Source organism: Numenius arquata, chromosome 2 (assembly GCF_964106895.1).
Source record: "Numenius arquata chromosome 2, bNumArq3.hap1.1, whole genome shotgun sequence".
In the NCBI taxonomy this organism is placed as follows: domain Eukaryota; kingdom Metazoa; phylum Chordata; class Aves; order Charadriiformes; family Scolopacidae; genus Numenius; species Numenius arquata.
In genome coordinates this window covers 47,666,888-47,684,610 of record NC_133577.1, presented here as the reverse complement: position 1 = coordinate 47,684,610, position 17,723 = coordinate 47,666,888, and the positions used below count along the sequence as shown (strand labels likewise).

Here is a 17,723-nt window from a genome sequence, read left to right as displayed (position 1 = left end):
GGTTTAATGAGTTTGAAGTACAGAGCTAACCGTCACCTGACAAAATATGGCTCACAGTACAAATCTCAAAATATTTAATCTAATTGTCTCATCTGAAATGGAAATCATCAATTTAAATGACGTCTACTATAAGCTTTTGAAATATTTTAATCTCCACAACTATCATCTGTGGTTATTAGATTATTGAAGCTGTTTCAGTTGGATTCTCTCTATGCTGCTGCAGAGGATGGTTTTATGTAAAATCCCATTGACTTCTGACACGCGGAGACTTCTAAAGAGCTACTTACTACAGTGATTGAAGACCCTCAGAGCCAGATGCAGCCATAGCTTATTTACGCCATTCCCCAGAGCTTCCAGTCTTGTGGATGCTGTGGGTTTACAGTTTACCTGCTTTAGGAACAAATGATAGTACAATCAATCAAATACAAATTCTCTTTCTCCAAAAAAACCTCTTTACACAGATAACTTACCTTAGCAACAGTAAATCTGGATAAAATAAAACTCTTTTATACGCTTCCTTGTCTGTTTCCTGAGCCTCATTCATCATTCTTTGTGGTTTCCTTTTCACTTCGTGCTGCAGCTGCAGATCCTTCTACTGCAAAAATATTGTCCTCCATTCTTGCCTGAGTCTCCATGTCTCTATGCACCTTTCCTCTCTCAACTTGAGTTGTTGCTTCCGAGATCCTCTTTGTTCTGTGCTTGGGGATCTCCCCCTCTAAGCCCTAGCACCCTGCAGAGAGTGGAGAACAGTGGCTTTATCTAGGATGCAGATATTCTTTTGTTCTCACCAGGTGAGATCTATTTCAGTTGCATATAGTCTTCAGTGATTAACCTGCTATTAGATGGGCATATCCATTGCTGCTCCCTTGTCACTTCAGCCCAAGAAGGATGTGGTACTACAAAGTAAAAGGCAGTCATAAAACATAGAGATGCAGACAGGTCATAGCATCAAAGAGAAATTCAGAAGAATTGCATAGGGAGGTTCCTTGGACTGTCACTTCTCTAATACTGATCCTCTGCTTCATCATGGAGTCATGATGTATAGCTGTAGAGAATGACAAGTTGGCTCAATTCCCTGTATTTTGGAATCCTCTGTCGAATATCTGGGTTATAATTGAATGAATTTATGAAAACAGTGCTGACTTTCTGTTTCTCAGGATCACATTATCCCTTCCTTTATTCTCAATACCTCATCAGATCTTTACGGTTTCCTTCAGCGTGTTGCAGTATCCTCATGACACTGCATTGGCTTTGTTGAAGTTTCAATTGGTGCCTTTATATACATTACAAAGCAGGATGAATACATATGTTTCTCTGTGGTAACAAGAGAGAGGAACATTTTTGAACATCGCTGATAGTAAGGCTCAAATAGAACAACAGTCCTGGAAACCTTCTGTCTTTGTTTTCAGCTGAATTTATTTCAGATTAAATTTTTCCTTTGAATATGAGTGTCTTGTTTATGTGACTAATATATACTTTTTGTTTTCGATATATTTCTTATTATGGATGTTTTTTGGAATTTGTGACAAAAGTTTACTAGGTGTAGTTAACAGAGGACCAATTGTGTTTCAACAGACCGCTATTTGAAGGAGATAATGACTTCTGTGTGTGCCTGAAAGAATCTTTTCCAAATTTGAAAACCAGAAAATTGACAAGAGTAGAGTGGGGGAAAATCAGACGATTAATGGGAAAACCACGGAGGTAATTTTTTTTCCTTTCTTTCTTTTCAACTAATCACTACATGTAGTTTTGATGTTACTGGAATTGTTCCTCCTAAAATAATTTTGTGTGTCAGTAGTGAAGCAAAGTAACAGCTGAGAGTAGAAAAACATTTTATTGAAAAGGTGTTCTCTGAGCACACACCCTGCTCCCCCCCCCACACTATTCCTTATGTGTGTCCAGTCCGTGTAGTCCTTATGAGCCTATACTTGAAATGTGCTTTTCCCCACTCTAGATAACTGAATGTACAAGCTAGGATATGTTGAAACTCTTACTGTATCTTCTGAACATAACTAGCTCTTCATGGGGAAAACAAGTGCACATTTTAATCTCACTTATTTTATTATTTTTAAACTGTTTTATAGATCCTCAACTTTTCCTGGCTTGGCTGCCAAAACAGAGAGAGCAGAAAGTCACCCATAAAATATTGTACATTGAGGAGAAGAAGCCAGAATTTAACTAAGGCCATAGATTTTTTCATCTAATTTAGAATTCTTAATTCTTAAACCCACTGATTCAATTCAGCCTTTTCACAGAAACTGTACAATTTAGCCTAGAGAAGAGAAGGCGCAGGGAGGATCTCATCTCTGTGTATAAATATCTGAGGGGATGGTGTAGAGAAGATGAGGCCAGGCTTTTTTCAGTTGTGTTTCAGTGTTTTTTAGTGTTGTCCTCTCTGGAGAGAGGATGAGGCAAAGGGCACAAGCTGAAACGCAGGAGGTTCACCTTTAACATAAGGAAACACTTCATTTTACTGTGAGGGTGACTGAGCGCTGGCACAGGTTGCCCAGAGAGGTGGTAGAATTTCCAGCCTTAGAGATACTCAAAGGCCACCTGGACATTGTCCTGGGCAGCCTCCTGTAGGTGAGTCCACTGGAGGGGTTGGAGCAGATGGCCTCCAGAGGGCCCTCCCAAACTTAACCATCCTCTCATTGTGTGAGATCAGGAGAAAAATACATAAGTAGCGTTGCAGAAATAAAAGACTGGTTTGTTTATGAAAATACAAACACAGAAGCACTAAATCCATTTATAGATCACTGTACTGAATAAGATTATATTTTGTCTGATGGAGACTATTTCATCTCCTGTACCTACAAACAACTTCACATAACTAAAAATTGCCAGTCAAGGGAAGGCAGCAGAGACAGCTTAAAAATAGTTCCTTTTGGAAAGGTTTTCATATCATGTGAGCTTAACTGAGATAGTTTTTTGTTCCTCGATCATCATTCTTCCCTCTGAGAGGGAAATGGGGTATTTGGAGGTTAAATCAGCACTTATTAATTTGAATTTTGTCAAAAGTGGGTACCACTATAGAAAAATCAGCTTGCCTGCTTCATTCAGCAGTCTGTTGGACCATTGATAAAATTCCCTTCTTGACTGGATATAGAGTCTTGTTTCATTTGTTAACCAAAACTTCACAACTTTTTGCTTTTTATCAACATAAAATACGCATTTCTTTTTGCTATTTTTTAAAAAATATTCATAGGTATTCTTTTTTAAGATGTCCAGCATAGTCTTTGGCCTTAGTTCTAAAAGATTTTGAATTCTTCTGAATCATTTGAATGATTTTTCAAGGTCATTTTCATCTACCTCTAGAGCAAAGGCTTTTTTTACATTACTATTCTGTTAGAAATTTCTTCTCACGATATACAAGAAAGCTAAATACCATGTTAATAATCTCTCCATTAGGGAAGAAAAAAAAAAAAAGTGTTTTGCATCCACAGTGTTGATGGCAGAGGATAATAGTGTCTCTGTGTGATAGCTGTGCTCGTGGTTGTCTTCTTTTTTTTTTTAATTTTGTTTCAAATATATTGTAATATTTTCTTATGTCTGCTGCTACTTTAAATGTCCTATCACACCATCAACAGTGTGGTTGATTGGCACAACAGTATTCTTCATGGGAGCCTGCAAAGCTTGTAAGATTCCAGTAGACTGTGGGGAAAGATATGCTCCAAGAAAAGGAAGAGGTAATAGTTAGTCTTGTGTACTCTGTGTAACCTTAATTGGGGTTGTGAAATAGCAATGGATCTGAATTAAGCTCAGATGTGCTTGTCCTGCCACTATATGATGGTGATGATTCCTCTGATAGTTCAAATTCTTATGACCAAGGTAGAAACTGAGTCGAATGTTCAACCTTTTAAAACATCTCTACAGAAAACTAAGGAGATTGCAACGTGATCTGTATCATAGTTTTGAACTTCATTTTTTCATAGGCATAGCACAAAGATGTGATAACCTTTATTAAATATACTTGGGGGACATGGGGTTGGAGATTTCCTTTAACAGAAGCTAGAAATATGTTGCAAATGCTTTCTACAACCATGACCTACAGCATTTGGAACAGAGACTTTGTAAGAACAACTGAGCTAGCAGTAAAACAGTAGTTGCTGTTGTAGGGCCCTCCAAGGTCAGTGATTAGTGTATCGGCATTTGGATTTCTATTTCTAAGAGCACGGTTCAAAGACTATCAGATGGTATCTGAAGTTCCTGATGCAAGGCCCTGGACATGACATGATTAGAAGGACTAATATTAAAGTCTGTATTGCCTTTTTTTTTGTCTTGTCACTCTGTTCTCCTCAATGGAAGGGAAAAACCCTGACTTGCATTTTGCTACTTCATATTCCCAGCCCATGGCAAGCATTATTTCAAATGTGTTCCTCCCCAGTAGTAAATATGAAGCAAATAGGATCTTTAAATGAGGCTGCCCAAATAAGCTTTGCATAAGTCTCACAACTACCATTGCTTCCTGTTCATTGTTGGTTTTTTTTAAGAATGTCTTGCTTAGGACTAAGATCTTATACACACTGGTCTATGCCCCATATAATTTAGGAACCATGTATAAGATAAAAGGCAAATGATATATGCGTACAAACGAGTGTGGAACTGCTGGTTGATAGGAAAGAAAGTGGTCCCAGCATCCTGACAGCTCAGTTCTTATCATCCTCTCATGCACATTGCAAAGAAGAGAAATTTTGGAGAATAGCGAAATGACTTTGTGGAACGCTCGAAGTGAGGGGTATCCAGAAAAAAACATAAGAATGTTTATTTTGGCATATAATGAGAGAGTAGTAGGAGCAGACTCAGAAACAGGAGCTGGCTGCTCAGTACTGAGGAAGGTCTTGAAGGATTTTAAACAGAAAATAATTTGCAGTGTAGAAGGAGGAAGCAGCAGAGTTGTCAGTGTCTTCTAAAATAACCTCGTGAAATAGGACTTTTTATTGATCACTGATCAATATATAACTGCACGAGTTCCACAGAAAATGTTTAAATTACATTTGACTGCAGTAAAGCAATTAACAAAGGTAGTAAATTATTTGATAAATAACTGCTTTTGCAATTAAGCAGACCTACAGTGGCATCCATACTCCTTTTTTAAACGACTTCTTTCATTGACATAAGAATGATAAAAGTTTTTTTAATAAGCAAAGAGAGATAGGATTGAGTCCTTAGTGTCTTTGTGCTTTCAGTATCTCCCTCACGCATCGTACCTATTCAGTGGGTTAAAAGTGAAAATGAACCAAACCAAGTAATGGCCTTAGGAGTAAGTCTCCCGTCTTTTATGTTACCTTTTAAGACACCCCCACCCCCCTACCTTTTAAGACACCACACCAAAACGCGGAAGGGAACTGCTGGAGTTTATCTGATTTTACACAATAGCCCAAGTTCAAACAAATTTGTCCTTTTACTGTGATCAATCTCAGAACAATTCATGTGCATAATAGAGATTTTGTGGCTGAGTTGTACTCCGCACAGGTGTGAGGAGATGAGACAGAGGAGTGCCCTTTTATATTCTGAGTCTGGTGCCCTTTCATCCTAAGTTAGTTTAATTGAGCTAATGAGCACATGTGAAAGGGATTTACTTTGTACCAGTAAGTGATGGCAGCCAGGGACCTCTTTACATGGATTAAACTGGTATTCGGAGCAGACTGGTTATGGGACCTGCTTTAGCTTTGCTGTGACACCGGGTGGATCCCTATAAGCAGAAGACGACCAACAAAGTTGTACTCTTCTGATATACTAATGCCACAGCTAGCATTCCTGAGTGTTATTTTTAAATAAACTGTTATTTCAGGATTGATAATTCTGGGGAGTAAGACTGTCTAAATCCGTTCAATGAAATCCTTTTCTCTTGAACACTTCGCCTCAAGCTGTTTCATTTTCCCTTGCTGATTTGTAAACTATGTCTATTTATTTGATGCGTCTTCTCATATGTATGTTTTCAGTGCTGAATTTAAGTATAGTTTTACGTAATTATATTATAGGTGTTCCTCTGCATTCTTTGAGGAAGAGAGATCAGCATTAAAACAGAAACGGCAGAAAATAAGACTTTTGCAGCAGCGGAAAGTTGCAGATATTTCACAGTTCAAAGATCTTCCAGAAGAAATTCCATTACCGCTTGTAATAGGAACAAAAGTTACAGGTAACTTCTGAAGAGCAAACAAACGAAAAACCAGCCAAGTGTTTTGCAAAGATTTTAGTAAACCATAATATACTTAGTGCACATAGTTAAAATAAATGTAAAATATCAAAACCTCTATATTTTTAGCTTATTGAGAAGGTGCTTTTGAGGATTAGCTAGTATTTATAAAACAGTGATGTGGTTTTGAGGTACAAACTTAGTATGTTTTATTATTTCTGCTGTTCAAATTGTAGAATTTTAAAATTTTTAATGTCTAGTATACCTAATAAATCTTGGGGGGGAGAGAGAGATGCTTAAATGCAAAGAATGGAGTGCTGTCTGAAAATTTAAATTCTAACGTAATATAAAACTTGAGCTTTATTTTTATTCCATAAATATAAAACCGTCTGTTTTGAAAGAGAGACACAATTGATATTGCAGTGAAGTTGGATGTGTGTACTAAACATGACATTACATTACTGAAAAAACTTACTCGTAACCGACAAAGGAATATTGTTAAAAACAATATTCCACAAGTTTTGTCTAATTTTGTAAAAACTTGAATTCCTCCAGCCCAGAATTCCTCCTCCATTCACTTAAGTGTGGTATGTCCCACTCAAGCCACTGCTGTTCGTTGCTTTTTGTGTTCTTCAGCAACACTGCCCTTAATTCTTGCTGAAGAGCAGGCGTGCACGACGCTGCCTCTCCTCGAGCTGCGTTCCTCGTTATCTTTTGCTAAATAAGCAATCATCAGTGGAAGGGATCAAAGAGAAAAGGGTATGCAAAATCAGCCAGAAATTGGCTTTTGCTTGCAAACTGTGTCAGTCTGGAGGTATTGGGTATTAAAGACTGTTTTATTTAGGCATAAGTGTAGAGTTAAGGATTAGATTTGGGAAATACTTGACTCACAAAGATAAGTTTGACAAAAAGACAAAAATTTGGGTAGTATTTCTATTGCATACAATTCTTTTCCTGGGTTAACTTTTTTTTTTTTTTTTTCATTTAATCTGTGGGTTTAAAATATACATATAGGGGGTTGCTTGCAAAAGATGTATCAAATCTATTTTTCTGAATGGTATCAGAACGTTATAATGTTTGGTTTGTTGTTCTTTTTTTTTTCTTTTTTTTGGTTGTTTTTTTTTTTTTAAAGCACGTTTACGAGGTGTCCATGATGGACTATTCACTGGACAAATAGACGCTGTAGACACCCTTAATGCTACATACAGAGTGACTTTTGACAGGGCAGGTCTTGGAACACACACAGTCCCAGATTATGAAGTTCTTGTAAGTATCAATGACACATTCTTAAAATTAAATTTAAAAAAATCTGCAATTGTATGCTTTAATCAAAAAAAAGAAAATTCAAAATACTACATCCAGGTGGTATTGTCATAAAATAGAAACGAGCATAACAGATGCATGGGAAATTCCAGGGGAATGAGCTTCTACTGTTCATGGTTTTGTAGAACAGGATAACCCTCTATATAAAAACATAATAGCTCAGGCTGGAATAATTTACTACACCTACTATTATAGGTTGTTATAATAGCCTGAGTTTAATGTGAAGAAAGATAATGAGTAGTGTAAGATCCCAAAGACAGTTCTGCTATGGGATCCGGTCAGGATTTGCAGAAAATTTTCAAGAAAACCTGGCCCTTTGTAATCTGCCAAAGTCTGGAACAGCCTGGGGTAGTTGCAAGCAAGTATTATGGGTTGTTTAACCACATTTTGAAACTTCTTACGGTAACGAAGCTACTTGTGGGGATGTTGCTTTGGTCAAACAATTTGGGGTTATTTCCTAGCTCCTGGCCTTTTTGTACCATGGCTAGTCCAGATTCCAGAAATAAATTATGTATTCCAAAAGGTGTGTAAAATTAATTAATCTGACAGCTCAGTGTATCCTTCCTTTTCCTGTCTTGCAGAGTAACGAGCCTCATGAAACCATGCCAATTGCTGCCTTTGGACAGAAACAACGGCCTTCAAGGTTCTTTATGACCCCTCCCCGATTGCACTACACACCTTCACTGCAGTCTCCAATTACAGTAAGTTACTTTTTTTCATGTAATATTCATAATTGAAATATTTTCTGGTACATGTTGAAGCTGTTACCTTAAACAGTTTTTGAGATTAATTTTCTGAGGTTATTCAGCAAGATAAAAAATTTAGCAAATCCCTCTAAAAATAAGGTATTAAATTAAATATTCTTTCTTGTACAGGACAGTGATCCTTTATTAGGACAATCTTCATGGAAAAGCAAAATTTCAGGCACAGATACTGAAACACTAGGAGGCTTTCCAGTAGAATTCCTCATTCAAGTGGTAAGTGTTAACTACAACTCTTAATTTTGTTGTGAATTATCCTTTTGTGTTTATTCTGCCAGTCCTTCTGCAGTTAAATGACCTTCTGTTGACTTATGACAGATCTGGTGATATCCAAAATAACTTTTGAAAAGACGTTAATAATCTTTGTTTTTATTCCCCCACACGCCTTCTTAATATTCTGACTTGTTCATAAGCTTTGAAACATGCTGCTCCTCAGACAGCAGGAGGGACTTAGGTCTCCAAAAGGGTGCCTTATTTTTCCCAGCTCTACCAGTTGGTCAAAAAAAAAAAAAAGATATTATTTCTACCTGCAAACTTTGTACTGTGTTAACACTTTTTTTTTTTAATTTTAAATATACTTGCATTATACAGATAACATTTGCCCATGTGCATTATCATATATTGTATAATACTGTATTTTATCTTCTATGATATCCTACATACACTGTACACAGAAGAAAAAAAACACTTTTCCCCGGGAAGCAAACATACATGGTATACATAAGAAAACTCTTTTTTTTTTCTTCATCTTTATGAAATAATTCCTCAGTGATTTTTGTACACCAATTCAGAAGAGCACAGACAAGTAATGGTAGAAAGCTGAGATTCAGTGAATATCAAAACTCATCGAAGCAAGTTACTCTTCAGGATGATGGAAGACTGTAATTGCTCCTGTTGAATTACCTTAAGATCTGTAATTTAATTGTTTAACAATGAAAGCTGTTTTGAACATGCTAAAGAAGATTGGAATTATCTGTGTTTAAAATACTAAGAACTGAGAAATGATATTGCTAAACACTTCTCAAATTTTAAAGTGTATGTAATTGGTCAAAAGAATCAAGTAGCTCATACGAGACACTAATATTTTGGCTACTCAACATAATAAATTTTATTTGACAGAAAGATCTATTCAGTTTTTTAGGGGAAACTTACTGTATGAAGCTAATTTTTCAAAAGATGGCTCAGAAAATTTAAAATAGAGGTAGTTGCTAGAAGATTAATTGTGTTAAAAATTGAAATACACAAAAGATATGGTCTTTGTTTATGCTGCTAAACTCTACCTGCAGCTCTCCTCCTGCCTGAGTCACCGAGTGTCTTCAATGAAACGAGATAGCTAAGGTGCATTGAGCTTTACAATTATTCAATGCGTCAAGTTGATCCATTTGTGATACTGTTTCTGTATTTTAAATCTGAAAATGTGTGGGTTTTTTTCAGTCACGTTTGGTGATATATTATTACCTGTTATAAGGAAATCTTGAGTTTTAAAAGTAGAGGCCTCTTGCTTGTATTACAAATGGTGGCATTTTACAAAGATACCACATTAATACGTATTTTTTGCTTGAAGATTGACAAAAGATTCTGAACAAAATCAAGCCATGGATTTTTGCCATTTGTTTATGTGAGCAAGAATTGCAGGGCTTAAAAAACATTTATTGAAGGCCTACTGTGCATTTTTTTTAAGCCTAGCATCTTAGGCATCAACTTTTTTATTAGAAGTTTAAGGATGGTAATGAAATTTGGTGGTGTGAAATGTGTGAGGCTGGTGAATACTAATAATTGATTGCACGTTGTTCACCAGTCCAGATGTATTTTTATAAGTGACCATTAAAGATGTTCTAGCCTTTCTTACACACTGATACAATAAAAAGGTCAAAGCCCTCACTCTGATTTAAAGGTGATTCAGGAAGTAAATGATCAGAAAATGTTGGATTCAGAGAAAACTCTCTGGAGAACTATTACCTAGCAATTGTTTGTGATACTGTGAATAAACAATTTCAGGTGAAAAACTTTATTTTGGATAAAACAGAAAAAACGCAGCAGACCTTCAATAAGGTTTCAGTCCAACCCTTTAGTTCTCTTTTATGGGTCCTGAAATTAATTTGGAGCAAAAGGAAGTGCAGCCAGAATCACCTGCAGACACTGACAACTAAATGTTAGGGATATTCTCTTTACCTGTAACTTACAGTTGTAAGCAAACATTGGGACTAGTAACAACTATTTTAATCATAGTTCTACACTGGTGAGTCTTAGTTTTTCTAAATCTTTATATTAATTTCTATGTGTCTACATTTTGGCATCAGAGACTGCTTTCTGGTTTTTACTGTGGACAAACATGCGTATTAGGAGAAGAACGACTCAAAAATTAATGTTATGATAGTAAGAATAAAGTCAACAATAAACAAGTAATAAATTAAAAAAAAAAAAGTCTTTCATGCTTACATGCAATATGTAATGTACCCTTAAATATTTCCTAGGCTATACTGCACGTCAAAATTGATAGATTACATACTAGTCAGTATTAAAATTTGGAGGATGTTTTTCCAAGCACTCAGCTACAGGTCCCGCCACCCCCCTTCATGTTTTGGGGAAAAAAATTAGATTGGGAAGGAGACAATGTAGGACAAACCAGCTTGTTTGCAGGATCGCTCCATGGCCAGTGGAGGGAGTATGTTCATGCAGCATGTCCCGAAAAGGGAATTGATGTCTTCCTGGTTGCTGTGGAAGAAGGAATTATCTTCTCAGCTTAAATGCAGAGGAAAAGATATGAAAATTAATACTATTTTTCTGACTATTTCCTGCTTATGAAAATTTTGAAAATATTCCGTAATAAGTTATTTCATACTTTACTTTGAAATGTTTGTGTTCTTATAAATATTCTTTTGACTGAAAAATGAAATCTAAAGTACAAATCTAAAGATACTGGTTGGGTTGTTCCTTCATCTCTTTTAATGTGGAAAAGCATTGTGCTAAAACCTCATTTCCAGTTTAATGAGAACTATAAATTGTAACAGTAAATAGGATGAGCTATGCTGAAAACAGAGCTGTTAGGCAAGAATTTCTCAAGGAAAATAGGGGTGAACCAAGTTAAAGCATTCACTGATGATTCTGGCAAATTAAAATGCCAGAATCCAAATGCCAAATTAAAATGGAAGTCTATTTAATAAAATGTACCAGTGAGAGAAAATTGGTTGATATCACAGATACAGTGAAAGGTCAGAGTTTCTTGTAGAAGGAATCAGATCATCTTGACCATTGGAGTATATCTGGAAATGGGATGAATATAATATAATATAATATAATATCCAAGCTCATGAACTGGAGAATGAGGGCCCTGCATCCCTGAATATGTTTGGATGTCGAAGTAGAGGTTAAGGACCAAATACCTTGCGAGTCTGGGGGCCAAATAATATATTCTGCATTAAGTTGGGGACTTACCAGCTTCATGAAGGAGGACTTGGACACTCGTAAGATGCATCTGGCAAAGTATTTGTGATAGAAAGAGAGAAGTCTTGACGCCGTTTTATGGGTCTAATTTACAAGTCTGTCATTTGAAATACTGGTACAGGCTTCCCTTTGCTTGTGGTCAGGAGAGATGACAGCGAATGGAATAAAGATACAGAAAGGGCCACAAAAGTGTAGGAGGTGGAGAGGCTTTTATGAGAGAGGAGAGTGGAAAGGCTTGGGTCTAGTGAAAGAGCAGTGGGGAAGAGATGTTTTTACTGTCTCTGAATAAACAGGGATAAATATGAGGAGGGAGAGCCTATATTCTTTGTCAGGAAATGTAGTGACAGGACAAGGGGTAATGGTTTTAAATTGGAAGAGGGGAGATTTAGATTAGATATTAGGAAGAAATTCTTTACTATGAGGGTGGTGAGGCACTGGAACAGGTTGCCCAGGGAAGTTGTGGATGCCCCATCCCTGGAGATGTTCAAGGCCAGGCTGGATGAGGCTTTGAGCAACCTGCTCTAGTGGAGGTGTCCCTGCCCATGGCAAGGGGGGTTGGAACCAGATCATCTTTAAGGTCCCTTCCAACTCTAACCATTCTATGACTCTATGATATTGAGCTGAAAAACAGCTTTAGCAGAACAAATTACTATGAAGTGAACAAGAATGCATTTAACATGGAAATTGCAAGAAGATTCATAATTAGCTGAACAATTTTCCATTAGGTTTTGTGAGGGCAAGAAACCTGGCTGTGTTAAGGCTGAACTTGAAAAATCAACAAAGGGGATTATATATACGCAGATGTATGTTGGCCTGGGATTTCTCCCAGTCCTGTGTTCCACAACTAGGATGCAGTTAAGCCCTTTGCAATTTATAAAACCTGAAATCTTGGTGCTGTTTCCCTCAGTAATAAAACTGTTGCTGGTTGTAGCAGAGCCAGGATTTCTCTCGGGGCCCTATAGGGCATGAATAGTTTTAGGAGTGATGTGTGTGTTGAGAGCACTCCCAGTGATTTCCACTTCAACCTGCCAGGTCCCGAGAGCAGCAGGAACAGGGTATTCCTGTTATAAACGAGGGAAATGGAAAGCCTAGAGTTGTTCTGTATAAAATAGATCCAATCTCTGTACCAGGTTTTACTGCAGGAGTGTACACAAAGGGCTGGTGCTCAGTCGAGGGCATGGCTGAAAACTGTGTGAAAAAAAGGTATTGGAAGGTGAGTGATATTAATTGTAGTACATGATGATACCCTTGGTTTTCCTTCAGGCTGCAGAAAAAGGAAGATTCTTGATTCTTCAGGCTGTAGCTGGCCATAAATTATATTAGTCTTTCTATAGGGATTTTCGGCTGATGGATTTTTAGTGTTGTCCAATCTAGGGCAGTTGAAAATGCTTTAAAAATCTCTGGAAAATCCATCATTTAATTAATTTTTATTTCTGCATCTTAACTTGATGAACAACTGAGAAATGTATTTTAAAATTATGAAATAAATACACATTTTATTATCTCTAATTTCTGTGGCGTTTCAAAACTGCTTAAGGACCCATTCGTTCTAAAAATAGTTCTTTTGTTTTAGACCAGGTTATCAAAAATCCTTATGATCAAGAAGGAACACATCAAACAATTGAGAGAGATGAATACAGAAGCAGAAAAGCTGGTGAGAATGTTCTCTTTTCAGTTCTTAAAGCAGGATATGCTTTAACAGCTAATGCAAATAGACACAATTAAAACTAGAGTCTAGATAAAATCTATATTTTATCACTTTCTATAATGCGAAATTTTATTTTTTTAAAGACAAGTCAGGTCAGTTGTTTCAAATATGATTTTCCTTTGAAAGCATTATGCTTTGGAAACTGATTAACGTTAACATCGGAACAGCGTATGTCAGTTGACACGTAAAGTAAGGAAGTACTATGTACTTTGGGAATCTTGAGTACAAGTTTATATGGTAAGACATTCATCATCATTTTATTTTGAGGATGGTAGGTGCTTATTTCTTTAGCTTTCTGTCTGAAACAGTAGCTCAGTTCAGAGATTTTCTATATAAAGGTCTGAGTGCTCTTGACCAGCATTTAAAATTACAATACCAGAGCAGCTACAGCATAATTAGCAGCAGCAGAATAGTTTTTCTTGATAGACTTTATCTAATCAGCAGTCAGTAAATCAAAATGATAAGAATGTCTCTTCTACCACCCATTGCTATCAATCAACTTGAAAGTGGAAAGCTCTCAGTCTCAACCTTCTGCTAACATCCACTCAGACAGAGGACTAGAGGTTTGTGGAGAGAAAGAGTCATCCTTTTTATTTCTTGAAACTAAAAATACTATTTTTTTTTTTCATGTAAAGTATTTGAATGTTGAAGGATTTGATTTATTGTGGGAAGATTTCCCTCCTTGTCCCTTCAGTGATGATGTGCACATATATGTTCTGTTATTCTGCTTCCTACTTCCCCACCCCTATGTCTCTGTAAGAGATGCTGCTCTTGTACACCTTGTTATCATTTCAGTTGCTACATTATTTTTTCCCGTGTATCAAATGTTTTGTCTTTTAATTTTGCATATTAAAAATTAAAATAGATGCCAAAAGAAGCAAGATTAAAAAAAAATACCACTGCAACCTGTAACTCTGATATTGAAAAACTGCCAACTATTCTTAAAACAAACTAAAACTTCTTGGTTTTACTGAGATATTAGTACTTTTGCATAAATAAGGAAATCCTTAGGAGTGAAAGTAGCCTTCCTCTGACAAGAGTACAGATATTAAGATGGTACTCAGCTACTAAGTCATAAATTAACTGTATTGTGGAATAATAATATTGAGGAAAATAAAATTGAAAAAGCAACAGGGCAGAAGAGGCTGTAGAAATAAATGTTGTTTCATCTATTTTAGCTCAGTTGTTAAGCCTAGATAAGGACTTTGAGATACTTTTGAAATTCTTCCCTTGCGCGGTTTCCTTTGTAAAGCAGCAATTGTAGAGCAACCTCCATTACTGTTCAGGGCTGTCCTGATATAAATAGAGGACATGATATCTTTCTCTTGGGCCTCATTCTTACCCTTGTCTCCTAATCCTCGCTGTCCCATCCACATTTGTGCTGCTGAGTATATATTGTTTCTCCTTTAAATGTATTTTCTTTGAACAAGAATCTCTTTCCGGCACCAATCCAGTTGAATATCAGTAACATACCTCAACGTGAATGAAATAGAATCCTTTGAGTTCATTCAAGTATAGCTTAATTGTCAGACTTGATAATGATTCATAGAATTGTGATTTGGTAATAGTTAGAGTAACACCACTCTTTGGTTTAAAGCAATCCTTTTATGGAGACTTTTTTTAATGACTGATCCAATATAGAAATAAATGGAACTGACCCAAATCAGAACTGGTACTGAATGTAGTCCATTATTATCTGGCAATAATAATAAAATTATGTGAGGCAGGGGATTCCTTCAGAGGAGCTATTAATACATGCAACTGCATATTTTCTATTTCATTTTTCTGAAAGGACAGCTTATTAATAGTTAAGCATCTTGACATCACTACTAATCTTGGTTACAGGCTATAAGCAAGTTATTGTGTATGTAAAACAGTGAAGCTTTTCTGATACCCATTTGGATAAACAAATCTCAATAAAAAGGGTGACTAGTTCCTTTTTTCACTTGACCTGTGATAAAGACAAGGTAAAGGTGGTGCTGATCAATCCAGAGAAACATGTAGATGTTCAAGGACAGAGATGTTTACCTCCTTCCATCTACTAAAAGCCATCCATCTTTTGTCTGCCGGTTCAGCTCTTTGTACAGCGTTACCAGATCTCAGGTTGCTCCTGGGTCAGAAATAGTGCTGGTGCTGAGAAATATTTCTTTCATCATCACTGACATAGAATGCCCTTAGCCTTTCCTCTCTGATGATGTTAGTTAAAAGCCCTATTAATTTGGTATTCAGACCTGTAAATCCCTAGAAATCATTTCAGTGATTGTTTAATGGGGAACTTGCAACTGAACTGATAACTGAAACCTCAATTTTGAGATTTTGACCTGGATCCTCCTGATGAAGGCTCTTGCCATTGCAATTTGCTTCATCTTTTGGTGTGACATCTGTGGCTACAGGTTTGATTGTATGAGGTACCTGTATCTCAAACTTGTGGCTGAGAAGCAGTGGAAATATATCTTGCTTACCTTGCAAGAGGCTGTTTAGAGTCACAGAATCATTTTGGTTGGAAGAGACCTTTAAGATCATCAAGTCCAACCATTAAGCTGGCAATGCCAAGTTACCACTAAACCATGTCCCTCAGCACCACGTCTACACGTCTTTTAAATCCCTCCAGGGATGGCGACTCAACCACTTCCCTGGGCAGCCTGTTCCAAGGCTTGACAACCCTTTCAGTGAAGAAATTTTTCCTAATATCCATCCTAAACCTCCCCTGGTGCAACTTGAGGCCATTTCCTCTTGTCCTATTGCCTGTTACTTGGGAGAAGAGACCGACCCCCATCTCACTACAACCTCTCATGTTGTAGAAAGCAAGAAGGTCTCCCCTCAGCCTCATTTTTTTTCATAATTACAATTTTTTATATTTTACAATATATTGTATGTTTTGTTTCAGTGTCATAAATGCCACCCAAACAGTGTCAAGACACAGTCTGAAAACAGAAAAAAAGTACAGTACTCTGTTATTTATTCTTTTGTGGGAGACTGTGCTTACCCTAAATACTTGTATTACCAAACATAAGCTTTAGTAACCGTGTTTTTTGGCAGAACTGTTAGCTGTAACAGAAGGACATAGCCCTGAGTCATCCTCGGGTGACCACTAACTTACTAGAGAGCTGTGCCTCCCGTTCTGCAGCCAAGGTGGTCGTGGCCATATTGTCCCCTACTGTCCTCCAACTGACAGGACAGTTACCTGTCCACACAGTAGAGAGAAGCCATCCCCAGCTACTAGAGAATAAGCAGGTCAGACTACTCTTGTCTTCTGTAGCATTCACCACCCCAGACTATCCTAAGGCTTTAGGAAGAGGATAAAAGCACGGTAGTTACTACACGGTTGTCAGCTTTAAACAGCAATAGTAGGTTTTGACATTTTGCATGTTGTAATTTTTTTTATTAAACGCTGGGATTTCAAATATCCCAGTGTTATTTTCAAGTGAAAATTCCTCTTGCTGAGTTCAAAAGATATATAGTTACAGCATTGCATTAACTTTAATGTGCTTTGTCTTTTCCACAGAAATCCTATTCCATGCCAATAGGCATTGAGTTTCAGAGGAGATACGCAACTATTGTTCTAGATCTAGAACAACTAAACAAAGACTTAAATAAAGTTTTGCATAAAGTTCAACAATATTGTTACGAGGTAAGATTTTGCTGGAATCTCTATGTACTTGTTGGTTTTGCTTAACCTAAAGACAAAAAAATATAGAAGTTCCTGGGAATAGGGCATAGGGTGGGGGTCACTTTGAAATTAAACTAGTGGCAGCTGTATTGGGTTCCTTCTCTCTCTCTCTCTTTCTCTGTCCCTGCCTCTGTCTGTCTCTGGTTCTTTTACCGGTTTTGAAGTATTTACAGAATCATAGAATTGCCTGGGTTGGAAGGGATCTTTCAGATCATCTAGTCCAACCATCAACCCAACGCTGACAAAAAACATCATTAAACCATTCAGTAACTTATGCAGGTCCATAAATGAAGAAAAAACCCCATGTGCTATGAAATCATTTGTCTTTTCACACATACACCAAACGTAAAGGAGATCTTTGGTCTTCATTTCTTGTATTGATATCTCTGCAGCTTGCTCCTGACCAAGGCCTCCAGCCCGCAGATCAACCCACAGATCTGAGGCGCCGGTGTGAGGAGGAGGCTCAGGAGATCGTCAGGCAAGCAAATTCCTCAACAACAGGACAGGTTTGCGTTGAAAGTGAAAATTTAACTACTCTTATTGCCAGGCTTACAGCAATATTACTGCAGATCAAGGTAAAACGTTCACAAAAATACAGCTTCTCTCATAAAATACATCGTATTAAGGTTCCATCAGTTCCTTTGTGCCAAACTCTGAGAACACTTTTTGTTTTCTTCCCCT

General features: G+C 37.0%; 1 protein-coding gene across 4 annotated transcripts in view; it reads left to right on the top strand.

Moving 5' to 3' along the window:
- LIN9 (lin-9 DREAM MuvB core complex component) overlaps positions 1-17,723 on the top strand; it is a 39,629-nt gene that overhangs the window by 19,160 nt on the left and 2,746 nt on the right. For 2 of the 4 annotated variants that reach the window (XM_074168002.1, XM_074167999.1), the window contains 8 exons: positions 1,576-1,701; positions 5,982-6,139; positions 7,269-7,402; positions 8,041-8,160; positions 8,335-8,436; positions 13,238-13,318; positions 16,878-17,003; positions 17,435-17,617. In XM_074168002.1, coding sequence (XP_074024103.1) covers positions 1,576-1,701; positions 5,982-6,139; positions 7,269-7,402; positions 8,041-8,160; positions 8,335-8,436; positions 13,238-13,318; positions 16,878-17,003; positions 17,435-17,617 — 1,030 coding nt within the window. The remainder of the gene's footprint in view (positions 1-1,575; positions 1,702-5,981; positions 6,140-7,268; positions 7,403-8,040; positions 8,161-8,334; positions 8,437-13,237; positions 13,319-16,877; positions 17,004-17,434; positions 17,618-17,723) is intronic. The other 2 variants (XM_074168001.1, XM_074168000.1) reach the window with 2 other exon arrangements.